We start from the raw sequence: 20600 nt of genomic DNA, 5'->3' as shown, positions 1-20600 counted from the left end.
GCGGGTCGATGTTATCTCACAGCAATTGCAGTAATGACTGGCCCCAGCAGGCAGTTGAAGCCCTGTCTGTACCGATGTTTTCATATGGCAAATATACACGTGACTGGGCCAGGAAGGCATTTTAAGCCCCAACTGTGCGGATGTCATCGAACTGACCTAAAGCCCCCAAGATCAGACTCCATTTTATGTAGGCCCTGTCTCCATCTTGGATAATGGAAGTCACCATTGTCTCAATCTTAGACAGTGGAAGTCACCATATTTCCTGATCTATGCTAAATCATTGTCGTGTCTACCATTTAACGCAGATGTCGTCTGACGTTATCATTCTAAGAACTATGAAAACTTAAGTCAGTTGACTAATGGCATAGATGTAGCACCTTATGCAGCATCCATCTGGGTCAAATGCCTACTCATCACCATTTCAAGATTAAGTTGGAACAAATACATATAGTCGAAATAGTGTAGTCTGATTAGACGTCCTTCAACCTTACATGTTCATAAAGAAACATCTGGACCGCACACCATGATGCACATGTCAGATGTTCCTAAACTTATGTCAGAAATTCCAATTTCTAATAAGATTTAGCATATAAGGACTGCCACTTGATCACTTTTCAGGATAGATCTTTCACCCAGATTATCACACAAGATTCTGCCAGAGACCGTCTCACCTGCTGCCAGCATACTTCGCAGATTCTACATTTCTCCTGAAGCTGATAAAGCAGAGTCCCTAAAGAAGACCGCAGCGTGTGTTTGCCCTTCGCAGGGAACACAGTCTTCACGCCTCCGCTGATAAAGACCACCTTTGCTGTCAGTAAGGTATGCAGTGTATCTCTTCTCCCTAAGAAACTCTAGACAGCAAGTTGCTGTGCCTTCCATGATCTTAGTGTAGCGCATAGAAGTAGACATTAGGGCGTTGGGTTCTAAATGACATTTTAACCATTTTAACCATGTCAGAACTGTTAATTATGCCCCCACGGGTACCAAAAAAACATTTTTTCTTCAACTATCCCGCTTATTGCTTGAAATTAATGCATCGCAATATTTGATTGGTGGAGACTGGAATGTGACGCAAGACTCCATTCTAGATAAAACTGGTCCATTAGATAGGGGCAATGCGTCAGATAGAGCTTTGTTAGGTGACATCATATCAGATATTGGGTTGGTTGATCATTGGCGTTTTAGCCATCCAACGGATAAGGAATATACTTTCTTTTCATCGGCTCATGGTACGTTTTCTCGTCTTAACTATTTCCTCATCTCACATAACGCAGTTCAGCTGGTCACAGATTCCTGCATTCTGGAAGCGGCACTGTCTGACCACTCTCCGGTTCTCCTTTCCCTTGAGCTGGGACTTTCTAGGCCTGGACGTAAGCCCTGGCGTATGAATATTCAGCGCCACAAGACTCCTGTTGGTAAATCCCAACTGCAATCACACCTTCAAACTTATCTTTCTACGAATCAGGGGTCCGTGGCCTCCAGCAGGACTCTTTGGGCTGCAGCTAAGGCTACTTTAAGGGGACAATTAATGCGTGATGCAGCAATCGCTAATAAGCAAAATGCAAGGAGACAAGTTGAGCTCGAACATGACATACAAACCTATTCTCGCCTATACATCACTTCTCCATCCTTACAAAATCGTAAATCGCTCGAACAAGCCCGAATGGCCTTAAACAGTCTTTTTACATCTAAAGCAGAATACGCTTTACAGAAAATGAAAGGTCGACATTACGAGCAAGGAGAAAAGGCGGGAAGGTTATTAGCCGCGCAGTTGCGTCAGAGGGAGGCGTCTATGGCCATTCCGGCCATTAGATCTGCGCAAGGACACTTGTGCACAAAGCCTCAAGACATTGTTAATGAATTTGCCTCCTTTTACGAATCCCTTTATACTTCTGATAATCGAGTGGATTCGGATAAGATGACAGCATTTCTTGCAAAGGTGCATCTTCCTTCTCTCTCAGCGGATGGCAGAGCCATTCTCGAGGGTGAAATAACTAGGGATGAGGTTTCTAGTGCGGTCGCGGCCCTGCCCTATCACAAGGCCCCTGGAGAGGATGGATTTCCTCCTGAATTTTATCGATGGGCAGGTCACAATATTATTGACACTCTACATGCCGCATTCCAGGAGGCGGATAATGCCTCTTCACTAGGCCCCCTTTCTAACAAAGCTATCATTGTTGTGCTTCCAAAGCCGGGTAAAGATCCCCAGCTTTGCAGCAGTTATCGTCCTATTTCTCTGTTGAACTCTGATATTAAAATCCTGGCTAGTATCCTTGCGTCTCGTTTGCGTAAAGTCTTGCCTTCTTTGATACACCATTCCCAAGTAGGCTTTGTACCGGGACGTTCTTCCCGGAACCATTTGCGTTCTCTGGCCCATGCACTGTGGTCGGCTCAACATCTTACAGACGATGCGTTAGCCCTTTCACTTGACGCAGAAAAAGCGTTCGATCGTATCGAATGGAATTATCTCTTCACGGTCATGGATAGATTTGGTTTAGGTACGAAATTTATTGATAAGGTACGCTTACTTTACAATCATCCTTCTGCCCAAGTGAATTGTGGTGGGTTTCTGTCTGACACCTTTACGATTAAAAGAGGGACACGCCAAGGTTGTCCATTATCCCCCCTTCTGTTTCTTTTGGCTATGGAGCCTTTGGCTGCTACCATTCGTCAATCTGATGAGGTCTCTGGTATCCCCCTCCCAATTGGACATTCCAAAATATACCTGTATGCTGATGACATCTTACTCACCCTTACTCGTCTTCCTCGGTCGATCCCTTCTTTTCTTCAAATTATTAATGATTTCTCTTCCTTTTCAGGTTACAAGATTAATTGGGACAAGAGTGAGGCTTTACCCATTTCTAACGGTACTACAAAAGCAGCTACTTTTGGATTTCCTTTTCACTGGCAGCCTTCACGCCTCAAATACTTGGGTGTCCTAGTTAATAAAGGGTTACAAGACATGGTTGCAGATAATTTGTCTCCTCTTATCTCCCAAATGCAACGGGATTTTGATAAATGGAAGGCTTTGGGTCTTTCTCTTTGGGGTAGAACTCAGGCTGTTAAAATGGTTACTCTTCCGAGATTTATATACATTTTAGGTATGCTTCCCCTACAGATTCCCTTATCCTTACTTCGGTCAGTAGATGCCCAGATTAAAACCTTCATTTGGGGTACTGCTAAGCCTCGCCTTGCTATAACTAAGTTAAAGGCTCATCAGTTATCTGGCGGAATTGGCCTTCCATCCATTGAACACTACTCTTTGGCGTTACATATTTCCCAACTCTCATATTTTTTACCTGGTATCAAAGACTTACCACAATGGGTTCAAATAGAACGACATCTTCTATCCTCAGAATCGAATCTTACTCCTTTGTATGGTAGTGGTACTAGTCGTCTCGACCCGAAAAACCCGATATTATCTACCATGCATAAATCCTGGCAGAGAAGTCACAGGTTGTTAGGCTCCAATCCGAGAATTCATATCAAGGCTCCCCTATGGAATAACTCGGGTATTCGTATCAATGGTCGTATGTTATCCTGGCCTGAGTGGCGAGCTGCAGGTATCCTTTATCCGGATCAACTTCTGCATGATGGGGATTTTAAGCCATTCTCTCAGCTCAGGGTAGAATTTTATCTTCCTCTACATCACTCTTCTAAATACCTTCAGCTTCAGCAATGTTTGAAGACCCATATAGGGTCATCACCGTGGCTACTGCAAGACTCTCCTATATTATCCTATTTGCACATTTGGGGGAAATTTAAAGGTGTTACTTCTGGTATATACAAAATCTTTTCATCTCATCTTTTTTCTAAATCCCTTTCACATGATCTTCAGCGTAAATGGCAATCTCGCCTCTCAATTTCCTTCTCTGATACTGAATGGGATTTGATTCTAGAGAATTTAAACAAGGGAGCTCGTGAATCAAGGCTCAAATTTTGTCTTTTCAAAATACTGCATGATTGGCATTGGTCCCCAGTCAAATTACACAAAGCTGGTCTTCTCTCTCATTCTAACTGCTGGAGATGTGCCAATTCAGGTTGTGATATTACTCATATCATTTGTGAATGTCCTAGTATCCAATGTTATTGGACTTACATTGGTACTACTTTGAATTCCACTATGCCCCTAAAATTGCCACTCACGCCAACTAACATTCTCTTGCATGATTTACGTCACTCCCCAAAGCTCTCGAAACCACAACTCCGCCTTTTTCATACCTCACTTGCTACTGCCAAAATATGTATACTGCGTCATTGGAAATCATCTTTACCTCCCTCGCAGGAAGATTGGTTGGTGGCAATGATGCAAACAGCCTCCCATGAACGCACGATTTATAACCTTCAGGACCAAGCTGACGTTTTTCTCCGAATTTGGTCTCCATTTCTTAAATCAAATACTGCTGAATCCCCTGCTTCCACTTTTACCCAAGCACATTAATCAGCTTTTACCCTCTTTTGTCCTTTGTTTATCTCTTTTCCTTGTCTTTTTTTTATCCTTTGTTTCATCCGTTGATGTGTTTTTCTGTCTCTATCTAATTACTTTTTCTTCGTTCTATTCATTTATATTTTCTACACTTTCATTTTCTAGATTTTCCCCCTTTTTCTTTTTCTTATAGGTTATTTATTTATTATGTATCATTCTATGTTTTGAGCGAATTGTTACTTCAACTAGTATTTATTTATTTAAATGCATATTTATATCGTATTTATTCACCAGTACCCTGTTTCTCTCAACATGGATTTATTTTCTCTTTATTTATTGTTATTTATGCTCTGATGTATTAGTCTTATAAAACTCAATAAAAAATTTCAACACAAGAACTGTTAATTATATTCTAGTAATTTATAACATGTATTTTTGCTGTTTTTATAATATCCTGTGTTGTGAGAAACAGGTTGTTCCTGTAGTAATAAATACTCTTTACGTAAAAGTGTTTATTATTCTTAGTGCAGTGGGTGTGTAATATTGTGAATAATGAAAAAGGTTACCATAGTGCACCTGATCCCTTCATAGGGAGTATTAGTAACCCAAAAGTAATGCATCTATTTCAAGTACACATTGAGTAGTGTTTTGCAGGGCTACTATAACCTGTCTTTTACATTCCTCATTGGTGCATTGAACCATGTTCACTCGTGTCACCTGTGGATGGGAAAGCACACCTGGTAGAACTACACCAAAATCTTGATTCATGCAGTCACAGCCTAACCCGAACCAATTAGGTAGTTGCAGCCTTAAATGGGCCAGTGTCATTGTGCAACAGTCTTAGCCCAACAAGTGAAATGAGGCAATTATTAAGAGCAGTAACCAGGTATGAGAGACCCAGGGAACCCTACACAATACAGATGACTTCTATGTCGCTCTCAGCAGTCCAGTTCCTCTGTATGTTCCACAGCCCGGGGGCAGTCTGGGCTTTTCTTTTTTGGACTGTCTCTTCTGCTGCAGGGTGATACAGGCACTTTCCCTCTCTCAGAAGGTAGACGACTTCTAGGCACACAGTCAGACCCTAGGCTGCTCCAGCAGAAAGTGCAAAATTCAGGTGATTTCCTCATCCATGAGAAGAGTGACTGACAGGCAGACACCAGCTCTGGTCACACAGCAGTCCTTCAAGTACTGTACAGAGCACTGTGCTACTTGTTCTTAATAGACTTCGAAATTTAACATGGAAGGCTAGTTTGCTTTTCAATTTTATTCCCATTTTCTGGACAGAGAACGTCTCAAACTAAAGAACTGGTTTGAGCTAGTTCTTTCAAGTGGATTTCTTATTTTTTTTTTTTGTAAACCTTTATTGTGCACATTTACGTCATCTGACAACGCACAGTCACCGTCCAGGTGGTAAAGCAGTTAAGCAAAATGTACATTTCCAGATATTAGAACACAGCCATTTAGCCGACAACCCGGGGGTCCGGCGGCATCATACAGGGTAACATGTGCACAGAAGGGAGGTGCGTGCGTTGTGAAGGGAGTAGGTGCGTAATGGTACGTATGTGCTTTTTAATTTTAGTGGTGTCCCAGGTGCATGCTATCAATGGTAGAGGATGGCGCTGTGATCTAGCCCACTCCACGGCTACGCCGGCTGCCACCCAAGCCCCGAGCCAGTGACCCAGCGGATGTCTCTGTTTCCCCAGAATGTGGAGGTCTCCGGGTGGTCGAGCGCCAGCAGCGCGCTCAGAGTGTGGGCCGAAGCGCGGCAAGGATAACGCAGTATAGCTCACAGCTACCCATATGGCAGCGCATAGATCTGGCGAGCCTGGTATGCAGCATCGTAGTCCTTACCTTTCTTATTGTGCACTCTAGACACAGCTTTGTGTAGAGTGATGTTTGTTGCAGCAGGTAGCACTGGTGCTGGCTCCATACCGGAGCACCCATAAAACTGGCAAAATAAAGTGCACCTGGCTATCACCTGCTCAACTGAGGCCTTGGGATAGACAAAAGGGTACGCTGACCTAGAAACATCCTTGTCTTACACAACAGAAACTGCAGTCTTGCCCCTTGTCTGTTCCAGCTACCAAATGTCAGTGCTAGGAAGAACTAATCAGCAGCCCCTAGTTAATAAAGTCTTCTTTGAATTTCTGAAGATAGCACTGTCTCCATCCTCCTCTCTTCAGTGTGTGGATCTCCTTTGCCACACGAATGCAGGCAATACAATTCCATTGCCTTGGGATGATGTTGTCACCCTCATTCTTGCGCTGTGCAAGGACGGTAGTATAGAAAATTAATCCTACTGGCTTCCGCACCCAGGCTGATGCAGGCAGGACAGACACACACCTGCATGTGCTGCACACATATGCACCCATTGGACATAATCATAGCATTTCATTGCAGTGGTTTGGGCATACACATAGCAGAGGAACTTTGTACAAGTGGGGCCGGTGGGCCTCACTCTGTGTCAAAGGTAAAAAAATAAATAAATAAAAAATCTGGTCACACTGTTAATCTTTCAAAACACAGTATGCTGCTGCCACCACCACCACCACTTTATAAGGTATACCCTGGATAGGACAGTTATCCCCAGCGCACAATGGCACCAAGTTCAAAATAAGTCAGAATGACAGATAAGCATGTAGTTGGGCACACAGGAGAAGAGGCATGTCCATATATCATGCACAGGAGATTCCTGTCTCAACAGCACCCAAAGTGTTTTCCAGGATCAAAATGATGAAATAACCTTACACACAGAAGCTGAACATTCATCTGTAACCTTACTTGGAGGGCTTGGCAGTATTCTCTTCTCCTTGACCTGGCTCTATCTCTGAATGAAGTTATACTTAATACCATCCCCACATCTTTCTTTCATTTTCAAGAAGCTGGGCACTGCCTCAGATGGGAATTGTCCTCCTTTTACATGCTCCCAGAAAGGGTTTCATTGTTTCACTTGCTACTCCAACACAGCATGGCAGTGTCAAAGACCTCTTCATCAGATGGATGCATCGTAGTCCACTCACTCTGGCTCGTCTTTGGAACCAGGTGTTTTACCACCTTGTTTTGTTAGATGCTTGTCCTATTAGAAGTGAAGAGAATAGACTTTGAAGAATCTTTTGATAGGATCAGCCATCAGCCATTTTTTCCATCACCACAGACCTATCTAGTTGCAGTAGGGAAGCCACCACAGTCCTTTAGATGATTATCATCCTGTGATTTCTAAAGGTCAGGATCTGTCTTATAATCACATTGAGCTGAAGCTATTTTATTTTATCTTTTAGAGACATAGTCTAGCCACAGATTCCTGAACTTTTCAGTTCTCCCCAGGCGCCAGTCTAGATCCAGACATTTTTCAGCAGTACCTCAGTATGCTGGGAGACAGTCGTAAGGCTCCGCAAAGTCTACTCCGGTTCTGACATCAGTGGCGCCATATAAGTCCCCTCTGGCGCGTGGACGTCAGTTTCTTCTGTGAAACCTTATGTGTCCAGAACGCAGAGCCACTAAAGAAAATAAAGAAGGACATCACATGGTTTTTTAAAGAAAACCACCCCAAGTAATCAACAAAGTACAGAGTTAAATGAAAACCTATAAACCAGCACCAAGCTGATTGTTGAATTACACCATTACGTGACATATTGATAGTGCCAACACCAGATATGATGATACCAACAAAGACTTTCAAAGAACAAATATATCAATACTGCCCACTGGTGTCCAATCCAGTGTGAATAGAAAACATCTCCCCCCCCCCCCCCATACCAACCACACAAATTTGGAAACTGACAATATGACAACATCCAAACAAGACCTATGTGGCCAGGTCAAGTGGTCTGTTGAGGCCCAACATAAGTTGAGATAGTAATCTCTGGTGTATAAAAACCAGTACTGAAAAAGTGTATAACCCTTACCTCATATGACATTTGCAGAGTGGGGCGAATGCGTAGGGAGTTAATGAATCTGTGACTCTACCAGATATTACGTTACTGAAGGTAAGTAACTTTTACATCTGATAGATACAGCTAGCCACAGATTACTTAATTTTTTTATTAAATACCATAGCTATACCCCCCGTGGAGGAGGATCTGCGAACCAATCCTACAAAACTTCTCAATGAGAACCAGTCAGTCATAACTAACAACCGACCAAATTTGCGTAGGAATAGCAAAACAAGAGCTTGGCTCTCAAGAGAATCCATGAAGACTGTCACAGAACATATACATAATAAACAACCTAACAGGCCCAAGAGAATCAGCCCTTGAATGAAAGGGGTGAAAATCCCCAAAAGTATCATCTGTTGTGTTATCAGATATTAACCTCTATTCCCCAAGGGGATAGAAACTTGTTGACTAAAAGGGCTGAGTGCAAGACAAAAGTCATGTAACAACGATAAAGAAATATCAGAGAAAAGAGATATCCTGATAAAATATCAAAGAAGGACTCTCAAAACCCATTCCATTATACCAAGATGAATGAACACCAAAAGAAAGATGAACATGAAGACCTCCATGGTATTGAGAATTTTGTTTGAACAAAATGACCACTCAAAGGTTACATAATGCACTGTAAGGAGGTTAAAATGACACCAATAGATTTGAATTTAATGTTGATATTCATCAATTGTCATGTTGTAAACAAATGTCACCACAAAGGTGTATCACTTGTATATATGCACAATACATATAACATTATGCCCCAAAAGACTCCAAGTGGTCTGAAACACAAAGAGCATCGCTGGCCCACATTTACTGTTGGACCGCAGGTATTTACAAAGCCTGCTCCTGCATTGCCTTCAGTGTCATGGTCCGATGTTCTGAAGATGACTCCCTTCAATGACTCCCTTCAAAATACCAAGACAGGTGAAACACACTTATTAGTACCATATCAAAATATTAAATAAGGAAAAGATAGAAACATTAAAGGGAAATAATATATAAAATCAATCCTTGTTAGCAAGCGCATGCAACAACACTTTTGAAATGAAACACAATTTGATCACAAGCCTGCCTCAAGATGTAACAGCCATGAATCACAAGGACTTGTAAAGCACTGTGAAAATAGACACACACCCCAAAAAGACAGGTAGAATATACCGTCCAAATGGATGCAAAAAAAGCATTGGAGGCGAATAACAAGAACTTCTTATAAAGCCTAAAGATTCCATAAATTGTGTGACCGAAAACATGTAAGGAAACTGCAGCTAGAAGTCTCCATCAGTATGTATCAGACACTGCCAATCACAAAGCATAAGATACAGAGTTCACCCCATATGTTCAAGGAATGAACAAATTGAAATACTTATACCTTCCACAGTGGTGAAGGCAACTAACTTGTGCCTTCCGAAGAATACATCATAAACTCTGAGTTTACCCTCACAATTTTCCAAGAAGCGAAGCATATACAATAAAAATGTAGATATGCAGTCTGCCCAGAAGGAGAAGACTACCTACACCATAAAAACACATAGTCCAAGGGGATGGTAATAAAGGATGACCACCAGAACATGCATTCAAAAGAATACAAACGTAGGCCCTGAATATTGCCATAATAAATATACCTATCACAAGAGTAGTGAGGACATACCACGTTGATCACTCTAACGGGTAAAGACCAGAGCATCCCTCTATACCAAACTTACCACTGGCATTCTAACATGTCCCTATGAGAGACAACGAAATGTCAAACATGCTAATTTTAGCATACTGAACTGCTTCAAAGAAGCCTGTGTCAGAAAATCTTCCAACAAGAAGATACATCTCTTGAAAATAATCTCTTGAGCACGAAGCTCATCCTCAGAGGCCAAGGGACAAAGGGAAGCCTCCCTCGTTATCTAAATCGACTCTATGAAAAGGAAAAAACTGGTACTGAGAATAAAACATCTGCTCTCGCAGGACATTAAGTGGTCAAACCAATAACGGACACATAAAATGTCCTAACAAAGCTTACTCGCTTTGAAAGAAACCTACATCTCAAGTATAAGACAAGTTACACCAGTACAAACAACGCCTTGACTCTGAAGACCTCTGTCCTCCATGGAAGCTTCTCAACGCTCCCTAAGCTTGCCTCCCAAATAAGATGGACACCATCAAATGTCATATCGACCAAAGTCGACTGGACAGCCTCCAAGAAACCCGAAGTTGCCAACCAAGCTCTACGCCTTAATGCCACTGCCCAATGCTATTGTGCGTTCTACAGAGTCCATGGTGTCCAAGCCACACCTTATAGTAAGCCTAGCAGCCTGTTGACCATCTTTAATCAAATCACCAATCTCAGAGCAAACATTATCCGGCAGAGATGGTAACAAATTCTGTAGTGAATCCCACAAAGCATGGGAATATCACCCCAGCACACAAGATGTATTTGTGGATCTCAAGGCTGAACTTCTCGAATCAAAGATGCGTTTACCACATGCATCACAATTCTTTACTCCGTACCCACTGGATTCTTAGGGACAGAAGCTACATCTTGCGAAGAAGTCGCAACCTGAGTCACCAAGCTACAGGTGGAAGGGTGTCTATGAATAGAAATTGGGTCCCCAAGTGCAGGCAGGTGTCTGCATGCGATGTCACGGTCCACTGAGGCCCCTGATTCAGGCTTGGCACAAGAACTTAATAATACATCAAAAGGGTCCCCCCCCAAACAGAAGAACAGGTTCTTACCCTTTCTGTCACTGAAAAAGGATCTCAATCAAAGGGTCTGTGGACCTTTGCACCCTAGGAAGTGACCAGTTTAAAACTGTAGCCACTTTTCTTAGCATGTCTGCAAAGGAGGAACGTGCCTCCGTGGCAAGGCCAGGGAGAGAAAGGAACCCTGAGGCTGGAGATGAATCCAGGCCAATAGCCTCTCCCAGAGCAGACAACCAGCTCTCCTCCAGCTGAGGCACGTTAATATCAGAAATGGACTGAAAGGGCCCTGCCTCAATCGACACAGGCTGTCTTTTGACAGCTTCTCCCTGAGAGGGAATCAAAACCTGCATATCCACCTCAGTCTGACTAGTTTATTTCGCATCAGACGTCTTATGATGTCTACACTGAGGAGGAGAAGCAACTTCGACCGACGCCACCGATGTCAGTATCGGAGACAGATCGAAGTCGGGTGTCGTAGGTAGAGATCCCGAAGGACGGTGGACCTGCGCCAAAGCGGGGCTGACCCACATCGACCCCTCGACTCCAAAGACTCAGGCGTCACCGAGGGCAAACCCTCCCGACGGCACCCCCTTGGGGCCTAAAGGCACTCCAGAGGGAGATGGGTTCCCAAAGATGAAGTGCAAGGAATTATAATATTCCTTTATCTGAGCCATCGACTCACTGTCTCCCAGAAACACAGGGAGACACGGTGCGGAGTCGCATACGGCCTCCTCAACTGTCGAGCGGGAGGAGCCTTGGGAGACTAAGTCCCCACGCAGTAAAGCCCTGGAATGCTGAGTCTTCAGCTCACTTCAACCGCCCCTTACCTTTTGACTTCCCTGGAGAAAGTCGTCCTCCAGACCGGCTTCGGCTCCTAGATCAACCCTGCTTTTCCTGAGACGATGAAGACTGAGACTGGGAAGCCTCCGAGGTCGTGACGCACGCAGCACCATCAACTTCAAACGTCACTCCTTTAACGACTTCGGTTTTAGATACTGGCAGGGGCCACAATCTTCAGCGTTGTGGTGCTCGCCGAATTACACATTCAAATTGTATTCGGGTTCGTCACCGACATATGCCCACATGGAGTATCGAAGCAGGTCAGGAAAAAATTGACACAAGGAATTGCTTCTCCGATTCGCGTTACAGCACGGAAAAGAAGAAACTGATGTCCGTGCGCAGGAGGGGCCTTACATGGCTCCACTGACGTCAGGACCAGAGTCAACGTCATCAGAGAGCCATACAACACCTTCCCCCGGCACGCAGAAGTACTGATGAGAAATTTCCAGATCCAGACTGGCGCCTGGGTAGAATTCAAAGGTTAATGAATCTGCGGTTAGACTGTCTCTCTACCAGATTTTACGCTATCGAAGGTAAGTAACTTTTACTTCGAAACTCCCCCATTATTAGAATAGAACACATTTTGATACTCCACTGGATCTATCACATAATTGTTCTGAAGACCATCTTCTGCCTCTGACAGCCTTTATAAGTCATGAGTTTTAATTTTCAAAGACAATAGCACTGCTGTGCTGTGTCATGGATCTATGAGAATGGTCTTCTGAACATGAAATATTGCCCTCAGCGGCCTATTTAGCAGGGGCGATTTCTCCATTAGGGCTCAAGGGCTGCGCCCCTCTGAAATTCCTACACATTTACATGACAAAATATTAAATTGATCGATTTATCTACAGATACGATTGTATACCTAAATAAACTGATGTATATAAGTCTGGACTGTCTGTTTCAGGCTGCCTGCTCTGCAGTAGACGGAAGCCAGGCAGTAAATTACTTTTTTAATGGTGATGCATGACGCAGGGCTTTCTGTTTTAAAGCCCTTCATCGTCATTGTAGTTTAGGGTTCACTGTAGGCCAGTGACGCAATACGAGTCATAGTTTGTCGTCGGAGACATCATCCCTGCGTGATTTCAGCCGTCTGTCATTCAAATGCGTACATCCCACCCTTTCGTCATATGTGAGAGTGGATGCAAGCACGTCTTGTACTCGGTAATGGTAAGTGTTTGCAAGCTAATGCTATGTTCTGTATATTGTGCTGAGACCCCTCATCACGTTAACCTCCCCCACTGTGACGCCCCATCCGATCGATGCACATCTCTCGCTCCTTTAGAAGTGAAGCTGTGGAATTTGTTGCCTTGCAAAATGGATCCAAATAAGGAGCAGAGTTTGCTCTTGTTCCCTTGCGTAGTTGATCCAAATATCGGAGTCAAGCCCAAAGTGAGAGGTATGTGCTTTCTGTGGAACATGTTATAGTGGCCAGTTCTCTGATGTATGACATTAAAACTGGCCTTGTCTTCATGCCCCTAAGTTAACCCTGATGCCTAAAACATGGATTGACTTGCAAACAATGAATGTTAAAAATGTCAAGGGAATGAATTTCAGCGATTTAGTTCCTCTCTCATTTTACATACTTTACTTAATCTTGCATTCCTAAGCGTTGGCTATTTCATTATGCTGTTGTTAATCTGTATTTTTCTGTGCATACTTTGAGGCTTGAACCAGGTCAGGTGTTTATGAGGGGCTTTGATTAAGCGCTCAAGCTGAAGCCAAACAAAGTGCATGTCAGTGGGTTAGCCTCTCTGCAGAGCACACAGAAAAATGTTTGTGTATTGCATTTGCAACTGAAATTATGTGGATATGTGTGTGAAGGGGTACACAGATGTCAAAATATTTGCAAGGCAAAAGTAGGAGAAATTAAAGTGCATAAATTTGAGGGAGTGCAGTGCATGTAGGGGGGGCGGTGCAGTGACAGATGCGAGGAAGTGCATTCGGGGAAGAGTGAAAAGAGAATGCTGAAGAGGAAAGAGAGGGGGTTGAAGATGTACAGACAGACAAGATATGCAGGGAAAAAGAGGATACATATCTAACATAAAGCACACATAATTGAAGGCCAAAGCTCCTTCCGCAGCCCTCAATGCTATTTAATTCACAGACTCACTTTTTCAGACTGTAAAGCTTTCCAATGTTAATTTTTTATAAGAAATCATTGTTGTTACTCATTTATCGTAAACAGCTAACATCCAGTGACAAAGCCAATCATGTTGACAGGCTTTAGGTGTATGTCAGTTGTTGTGCCATTTATCTGGATAAAATTACATTTCATTGAGAAACCAAAATACCGATCGGGTGGCACACACTATGGGAATCGCAGAAATGTATTGACATGTTCCTTTATAGCGAGCATCCACATTTTTCATCTCACTTAAAGACCTGTCTGCACGTATTTCTATACGACTGGTTACATCCAGCATCTGTAGGTCCTTCTCAAAGTCTGGTTAGAGCATATTTTTCCAAAGTTAATGCTGCATGCAGAGCAAGACCCTGGGCAAGCATACATTTTAAAGGGCTAAAGTTGTCATGCTGTACAATTTACACATTACAGTAACTGTTGAACACATGAATGCAGGAAGATATAGGGCAGTTTTTAATATGTTTAATATTTCAAGACTATATGTTCCCACTGCTTAATAAGCCTTGCTTTATCGCTACATTCATTTCCTTTAAAATGCACCATTTGCCAATCTTTTTTTTTCATTTCTTTCTCGGTAGAGGGACTCACCCTGGACCCCAGGTTTGTCCATTGAACTTTTTCATATCGCTCGCTATATAAATGTCATGCCCAACTCTTACACTCCACCACTTTCAAATGTCACTAGCCACCACTGCTATTTAGCAGTAGCTCGAAAGACCCAAGCAGGCTGTAAACTCCCCTTTCTAAAAAGTGTGAGGGATCTTCACCAAGACGTAGATAACTATTAGTTCCTAACTTAGGGACAGCTATGCATAGATTTGCTTTCTTGAAAGGATAAGGCCAAAAGCTTCCTGTATATCTCATGGGTGCTAATGGGTCGGTCCCTGCTCTCTGCAGTGAACCTTCTTGTTAGATTATAAGAGCTGGTTTCTGTATTCCATGTCCTCATTTGAAATGCAGCCTACAAACTAAGGCATTCCTGATTATTTCACATATTTCAGGTGACATTTCCAGTCTTTCCATTTTCTTGGCCTAACTGATTTTATTTCTTTGGGATGTTCTAGAGTTTTCCAATATTCCACCTGTGCTGAAATATTTTCTGAGCAGAACTGCCTAATTCTTCATATTATCCTTGTATCATTGTGCTTCGCTACCTTTTTAATGGTTACTGTTACCTGTAGTTTATGGATACCGGCGGGCCTGTGTCAAGATAACCAGGATTGACTTCACATGCCAAGGAGTCCGTCTAATAAATACTACCTGAAAAAGCAAGTGCTGCAATGTTGTCATTAGGCCTGGCTGAATTATATCTGTCTTTCTAACTTGACTCTGGATAATGTCTTCTACCTGGCAAATCAAATATCACGTTGTAGTCACTTCTCACTTCAGAGACCCCACAATTTGAGGTTTGCATATGTTTTTACTGTTTACTCAGTGAGTCTGTGAAATAGGAGACTGTCTCCCATTCCTTAATTGCATCAGAGAGGTGTGGGGGATGAATGGATGGCAGAAGGTGGCAGCATATTTGTGCCCAGGTTTTATTTGTAACCTTTTTTCTTCTGAACAAGAATGTGTTCTGTTGTCTCCTACCAGGCAGAATGGCACTAGTGTATCAAAGTAAATTTACTACAGTGGGTACTTTTTATCTTATTAATGCAGGTATGCCTGTTACGTTCTAGTCTGCATTAAATTCTGTAAGTATAAACCAGCAATGTTTCCTAAAGGCAGACTCTTCTTATTTGCTTTAGGCTTTCAATAAGTACAAGAGAGAAGGATTCCTTCTCCAGAATGTCGACAAAGCCCCTCTTGCAAAGAGGAGGAAGATGAAGAAGACTAGTACAAGCACAGAGACACGCAGCAGCTCCAGCGAGAGTTCACAATCGTCCTCATCTCAGTGTCAAGATATATTGTCTCCTACCAAAGCACTGCAGGCAACTAACCGGACTGAGAGCAATAACCCAGAAGGCATCTTCCAGTTCTCAGACTAGAACAGAGAACGGGCCAAACAGACTTACTAATACTTTGGTACTCACTGTGGTGCTTTTTTCGAACAGTCAAATGCAGTCTGCAATAGGACATGGTGTCCCATAGTTTTGTTTTTCAGACTCCATGCTTCGTTCAGATTTCTTTGGGTCTAATAGCCAGCTATGATCTTTCTAGCCATCTTGTGCTCTGTTTTTGTGTGTCCAGAGTTTGTGAATACTCTTTTTAACGGTACTTGAGAACTTTGTCATGCTACACATATAGGCCAACGGTTCTTTATCCCGAGTTGCAGCTTAATTTGTCTTGGGACAGGGGAAGGTCTTACATTTCTGTTGCATTAAAAGCCAGATCTCAATATGTCTTTAAAAAAATAGAGCAGATGTGGAGAGCCTTCAAAAGCCTTTGAATGTGTCATGTGTTTTAAATTTATATGAGTTGTGTATGCCTGTCTTGTTTTGATACAAATGTTGTGTGGTTATTAAAATGTTATATTTATACAGAACTGTACAGTCAAATGAGTCTTGGTCCATGTAATATTATCAAGTTTTTATAATTAAATCAGTTATGATAGAGTTTTTGAGGTCGGTGTTAACTGCACATTAGTTATTTGGGCATGGTTCCTAACCTTGACTGCCTCTTTGCCAGCTAATGTGAAATGTAATAACAATGCACTTTATGCAAGGGCCTTGGCAGTTAGCTGTTTGATAAAGCAAATTTACTTGGATCAGACGATTTTGAAGTGATATACTTTATTATCCCTCCTCGGAACTGTGCATGAGTAAAGACATTGTGTGGTGTCTTTCTCATGCGCTGGGTAAATTCAAACTGCTTATGCAATGATCTGCCGCAAAAAACTAAAGGGAAATATTACTGAAACACTGTGCATCACACCTATATACTGTGGTTGTACTATGGTGAGGGATCTCTGCTGTAGTAATTTATTATGTAAATAGTATGTTTGGTATTAAGCATAAAACATGCATCGAAACATTTCTGCCGGTGAACTTTTCAATTTGCAACGCCTATTTTATAAATCTGTGCTAAAACACTTGCTTTTAAGAGTGAAACATAAGTCTTTAAAAGCACGTATAAATTAATCTATATTTGAAACAATAACCTTTTAGTCATGTTTTGTTTTAAAATATAAAATGACAGCTATTAACCAATTACATCTAATCAAGTTTTGAGAGTAATGTTAATAAACTTAATCCAGATGCTATGCAAAAAACGTTTATTGGAAAATGTTCATTTAAGGTGTAAAAGTATCAGTCACTGACTGTATTTACATGACCCTAAAAATCTGTGTTGTAGAAAACAAACTGCAATGACGAACAATGGTGCTGTAAGCTAACTTTTACATGAACATACCTTTGTGTTGTTTAGAGGCATTTCGATTTGTAGTTCAAGGACACCGACTTCATCAAACCATCAAGGTTCAAAAATAATGTCTTGATTAAATTGTTAAATTTTTACAAACCTTTGTAGTTATGTTATAGTTATGGATTTGATGTTTGCACGATCGTCACATATTTTACATGATAAGACTATTTATTGTGAAACAATTTAAACTTCTCAAAAAATGGAATGCATTATGTTTCTGGACAGTGTGCCAGCAACGCAGGTATGGCGAAAGCCATAGAAAAGGTGGAGCAGGTAGTTTTGTTGTGCTAAGTCTTCCTTGGCATGATTACAGCGCCTTAAGTTGTTTTATTTTGTATGTTATTTTCTCATCCATGATGTTTTGTTGTGCAGTTTGTTATTTTTTTCACTGTGGACATATTAATAATATGATGTGTGTCACCAAAGAATATTAAGCTTTATTTACTGCATTTCTGTAAATCCCTAAATACATTTCAACGTCATGAATTCTACTTTTGGAAGGTAATATATTCAAATATCGCACACAATTTTAAAGTCTATAATTTTGTCTCGTTTTGATAGTGTTCCCTTCTACAACCACTAAACCACTAAATCCATTATATTCCTAAATTTGAAAGACTAGCCAGGAGAGAAGAAATAGTGACGAAACTCTTAATAGGAAAGTAGAATTGTATTGGGCTTTCTAAGGTGCGTTAAGGACTCCAAAAAACATGGGCAAAACATCTGCTGCCATTGAACTGTTGAAACAAATGTTACAATAAGCCTATGGGACGTGTAGTAAAAAGATAGAAAATAGACCAAAGGCTTACAAAGGTTAACATAATTCACAGTGGAAAATACATAAATATATTTTCAATTGCAATCAATTTACACCAAACAATATTGCAATGTGGCAAAATAATTCCAGCCATGTTGATATGCAAGCTATTCACATTATTGGCAAACAGTTTATAATTTTGAAAGCTTAGCGCCGGTATCAAGTTTTTTTTTTAGCTATTATTTTTTCAGTTGCCCGCCCGAGTACTCTTAAAGAAGGCTTGAACACAATGTATTTTGTTGCCAACATATGTGGCTGACAAGACTGAGGAAGAAATTCAGACACCTTGATATTGTGACTGAACTTTTCTTTTTTTAAAGCATTTGTATTGGTATTTGAATAGAATGATACAAACATGTATATAAGAGTAAGAGTCAATACATGATATATATTTGGGATCTCGTCAGAGTACACTTTAAGTCCACTACCAGTATGGATCGAATAGCTACATAGGATAGCTTCCAAGTAATCAAAGACCATTTCATCATCATAATAGATTCATATGGTTACTCCAGTCTCAGTGGGCCTCAAATTGTGTATGGTCGTAAACCTTAACATACTCCAGTAATTTTAATAGCGATTCTATGGATTATAACACTTTAGTGCTCTATGCATATATTGACAATTGAGAGTTGTAACTGTAGTCGCGAAAATGCCATAAACAATAGACCTATTAGTCAGAGAAAAGAACTGTGTTAATGAAACAAAAATCAAGAACAAGGTTGTCCAGAAGGTCTGAATACTAAAAAACAAAAAAGACAGAGAGAGAGAAGTAGAACCTGCTTTAGATAAAGTGGTTCCAAGGGTTCTAAAAACATTCACATTGTTTCGCTAGAGGCCAGGTAGGCCTGGGCGGTAAATTCCGTTCCGCTCGCGGAATTTGCGGGATTTGGATAATTTCACGTTCCGCAGACAACGCGCAATTGCCAAAAAATCAGTGGCTTCGCGGAATTTTTTGCTTGTTCGCGCTTTCAAAATGCGTGTTCGCGAACAGTAAAAAAGTATCGCGAACGGTCGGAACAAGCCATTCCGCGTGCTCGCGGAGATTTTTTACCGTTTCGCGAAGCTTTGCAAATTCCGCCCACACCTAGTAGAAAGGGAAGGCACCACAGTGATAGCTCCCCTCAGTCTAACTGTTTCTTGTTAAACAAGTATACTTCATCAAGGGGGTTCCACAATACCCTCATCTTGCAGAGTGCCATCCACCATTTCTCCGGCTGCACCATCATTTCAATTATCCCAGGCTCCATGCACCTCCTCCCAAAGGCCGCTAATGGGCAATTCCTTATTCCTCGTGCATCTTCCCGAATCAGTGCTCTCTCGTCAGCTCTGGCCCATGCATCAATTTCCCTTGCACATGTCACCACTGTTGGGCCCGCCCCAGTGATCCATCTCATTGCGATACATTTTCTTGCCAAGACGAAAGCCAGGTCTACAAACCTAGTGACAGCCTTGCTTGCCTTGTGTATAGGGAATGATCCTAAGAGGCAAACCTCTGCTGTGCAAGGGAGTGAACGAGCTAGCACCCCATTAATTGTAGCAATTACAGCATTCCAGAAGTTTTGTAACCTCGGCAACTCCAAGTCATGTGTGCAAACCTGGCTTCTGGCTCCCCACATCTAGGACAAGTCCGCAAATCTCCTCCATACATGACCTGTAGTCTATGGGGGAATCAAATAGTTATGTGTAAATAATTAATTGTACACATTTAAATGTAGTGTTCCTAGAATACGCTTTGGGCTCCCCATAGTCGTAACCCATTCCGTGTCAATCAGGTCTCTGCCCAGTAATGCTTCCCACCACTCCCAGATCTTAACCAATGGTTTCGTGATCATCTCGAGTTGTGCTTTATAAAGCCACTTCACGAGGTGGCATGCAGAGCCCAGGGTCACCAGTGTCTGAATGATGATATGAGTTTCCAGCTCTCGTCCGCTAATCCCTAAACGTCCACACCTGAGAATGATAATTCAAGAACTGAGGGAAAGTCATACTGTGATATGAAATCATCCAGTGGGATAAGCTGACCTAATTAAAAGCAATCACTGACTGTGATGAGACCGGCTGTCATCCATTCAGATAATTGTGGCTCGTGAATAGAGAAAGAGGATACCCATATGGTAACCCTATCAATGGCATCTCCATCTGCATTGTAGTGCCACTCTCAATAAGACCCGTGGTGTGGGAGTGACCATTTTCAGATTACGGAGTTTCACCAGCAAAAGCCCTATTATCAACCAGCCCAATGGAACCCAGCATTTCGAGGCCCTTACCATCTAACCACTGGGCCAACCATTGGGGAAAAATCAGGGGCGCCTAAGCCGCCTTCCCCCAGAGCTCTCGGAAGTACTGCCAGAGAAACTCTGTTGCGCTCCCTATCCCATATAA

General features: G+C 42.0%; 1 protein-coding gene across 2 annotated transcripts in view; it reads left to right on the top strand.

Annotated features, from left to right (window-relative positions):
• Positions 1 to 17494, top strand: part of RPS6KA5 (ribosomal protein S6 kinase A5) — a 543858-nt gene extending 526364 nt beyond the window's left edge. For both annotated transcript variants that reach the window (XM_085626532.1, XM_085626531.1), the window contains one exon: positions 15784 to 17494. In XM_085626532.1, the coding sequence (XP_085482658.1) occupies positions 15784 to 16023 (240 nt within the window). In that variant the 3' untranslated portion in view covers positions 16024 to 17494. The remainder of the gene's footprint in view (positions 1 to 15783) is intronic.
• The last annotated feature ends 3106 nt before the right edge of the window (positions 17495 to 20600 follow it).

Source organism: Triturus cristatus, chromosome 9 (assembly GCF_964204655.1).
Source record: "Triturus cristatus chromosome 9, aTriCri1.1, whole genome shotgun sequence".
NCBI lineage: Eukaryota > Metazoa > Chordata > Amphibia > Caudata > Salamandridae > Triturus > Triturus cristatus.
This window is presented reverse-complemented; position numbering and strand designations above follow the sequence as displayed.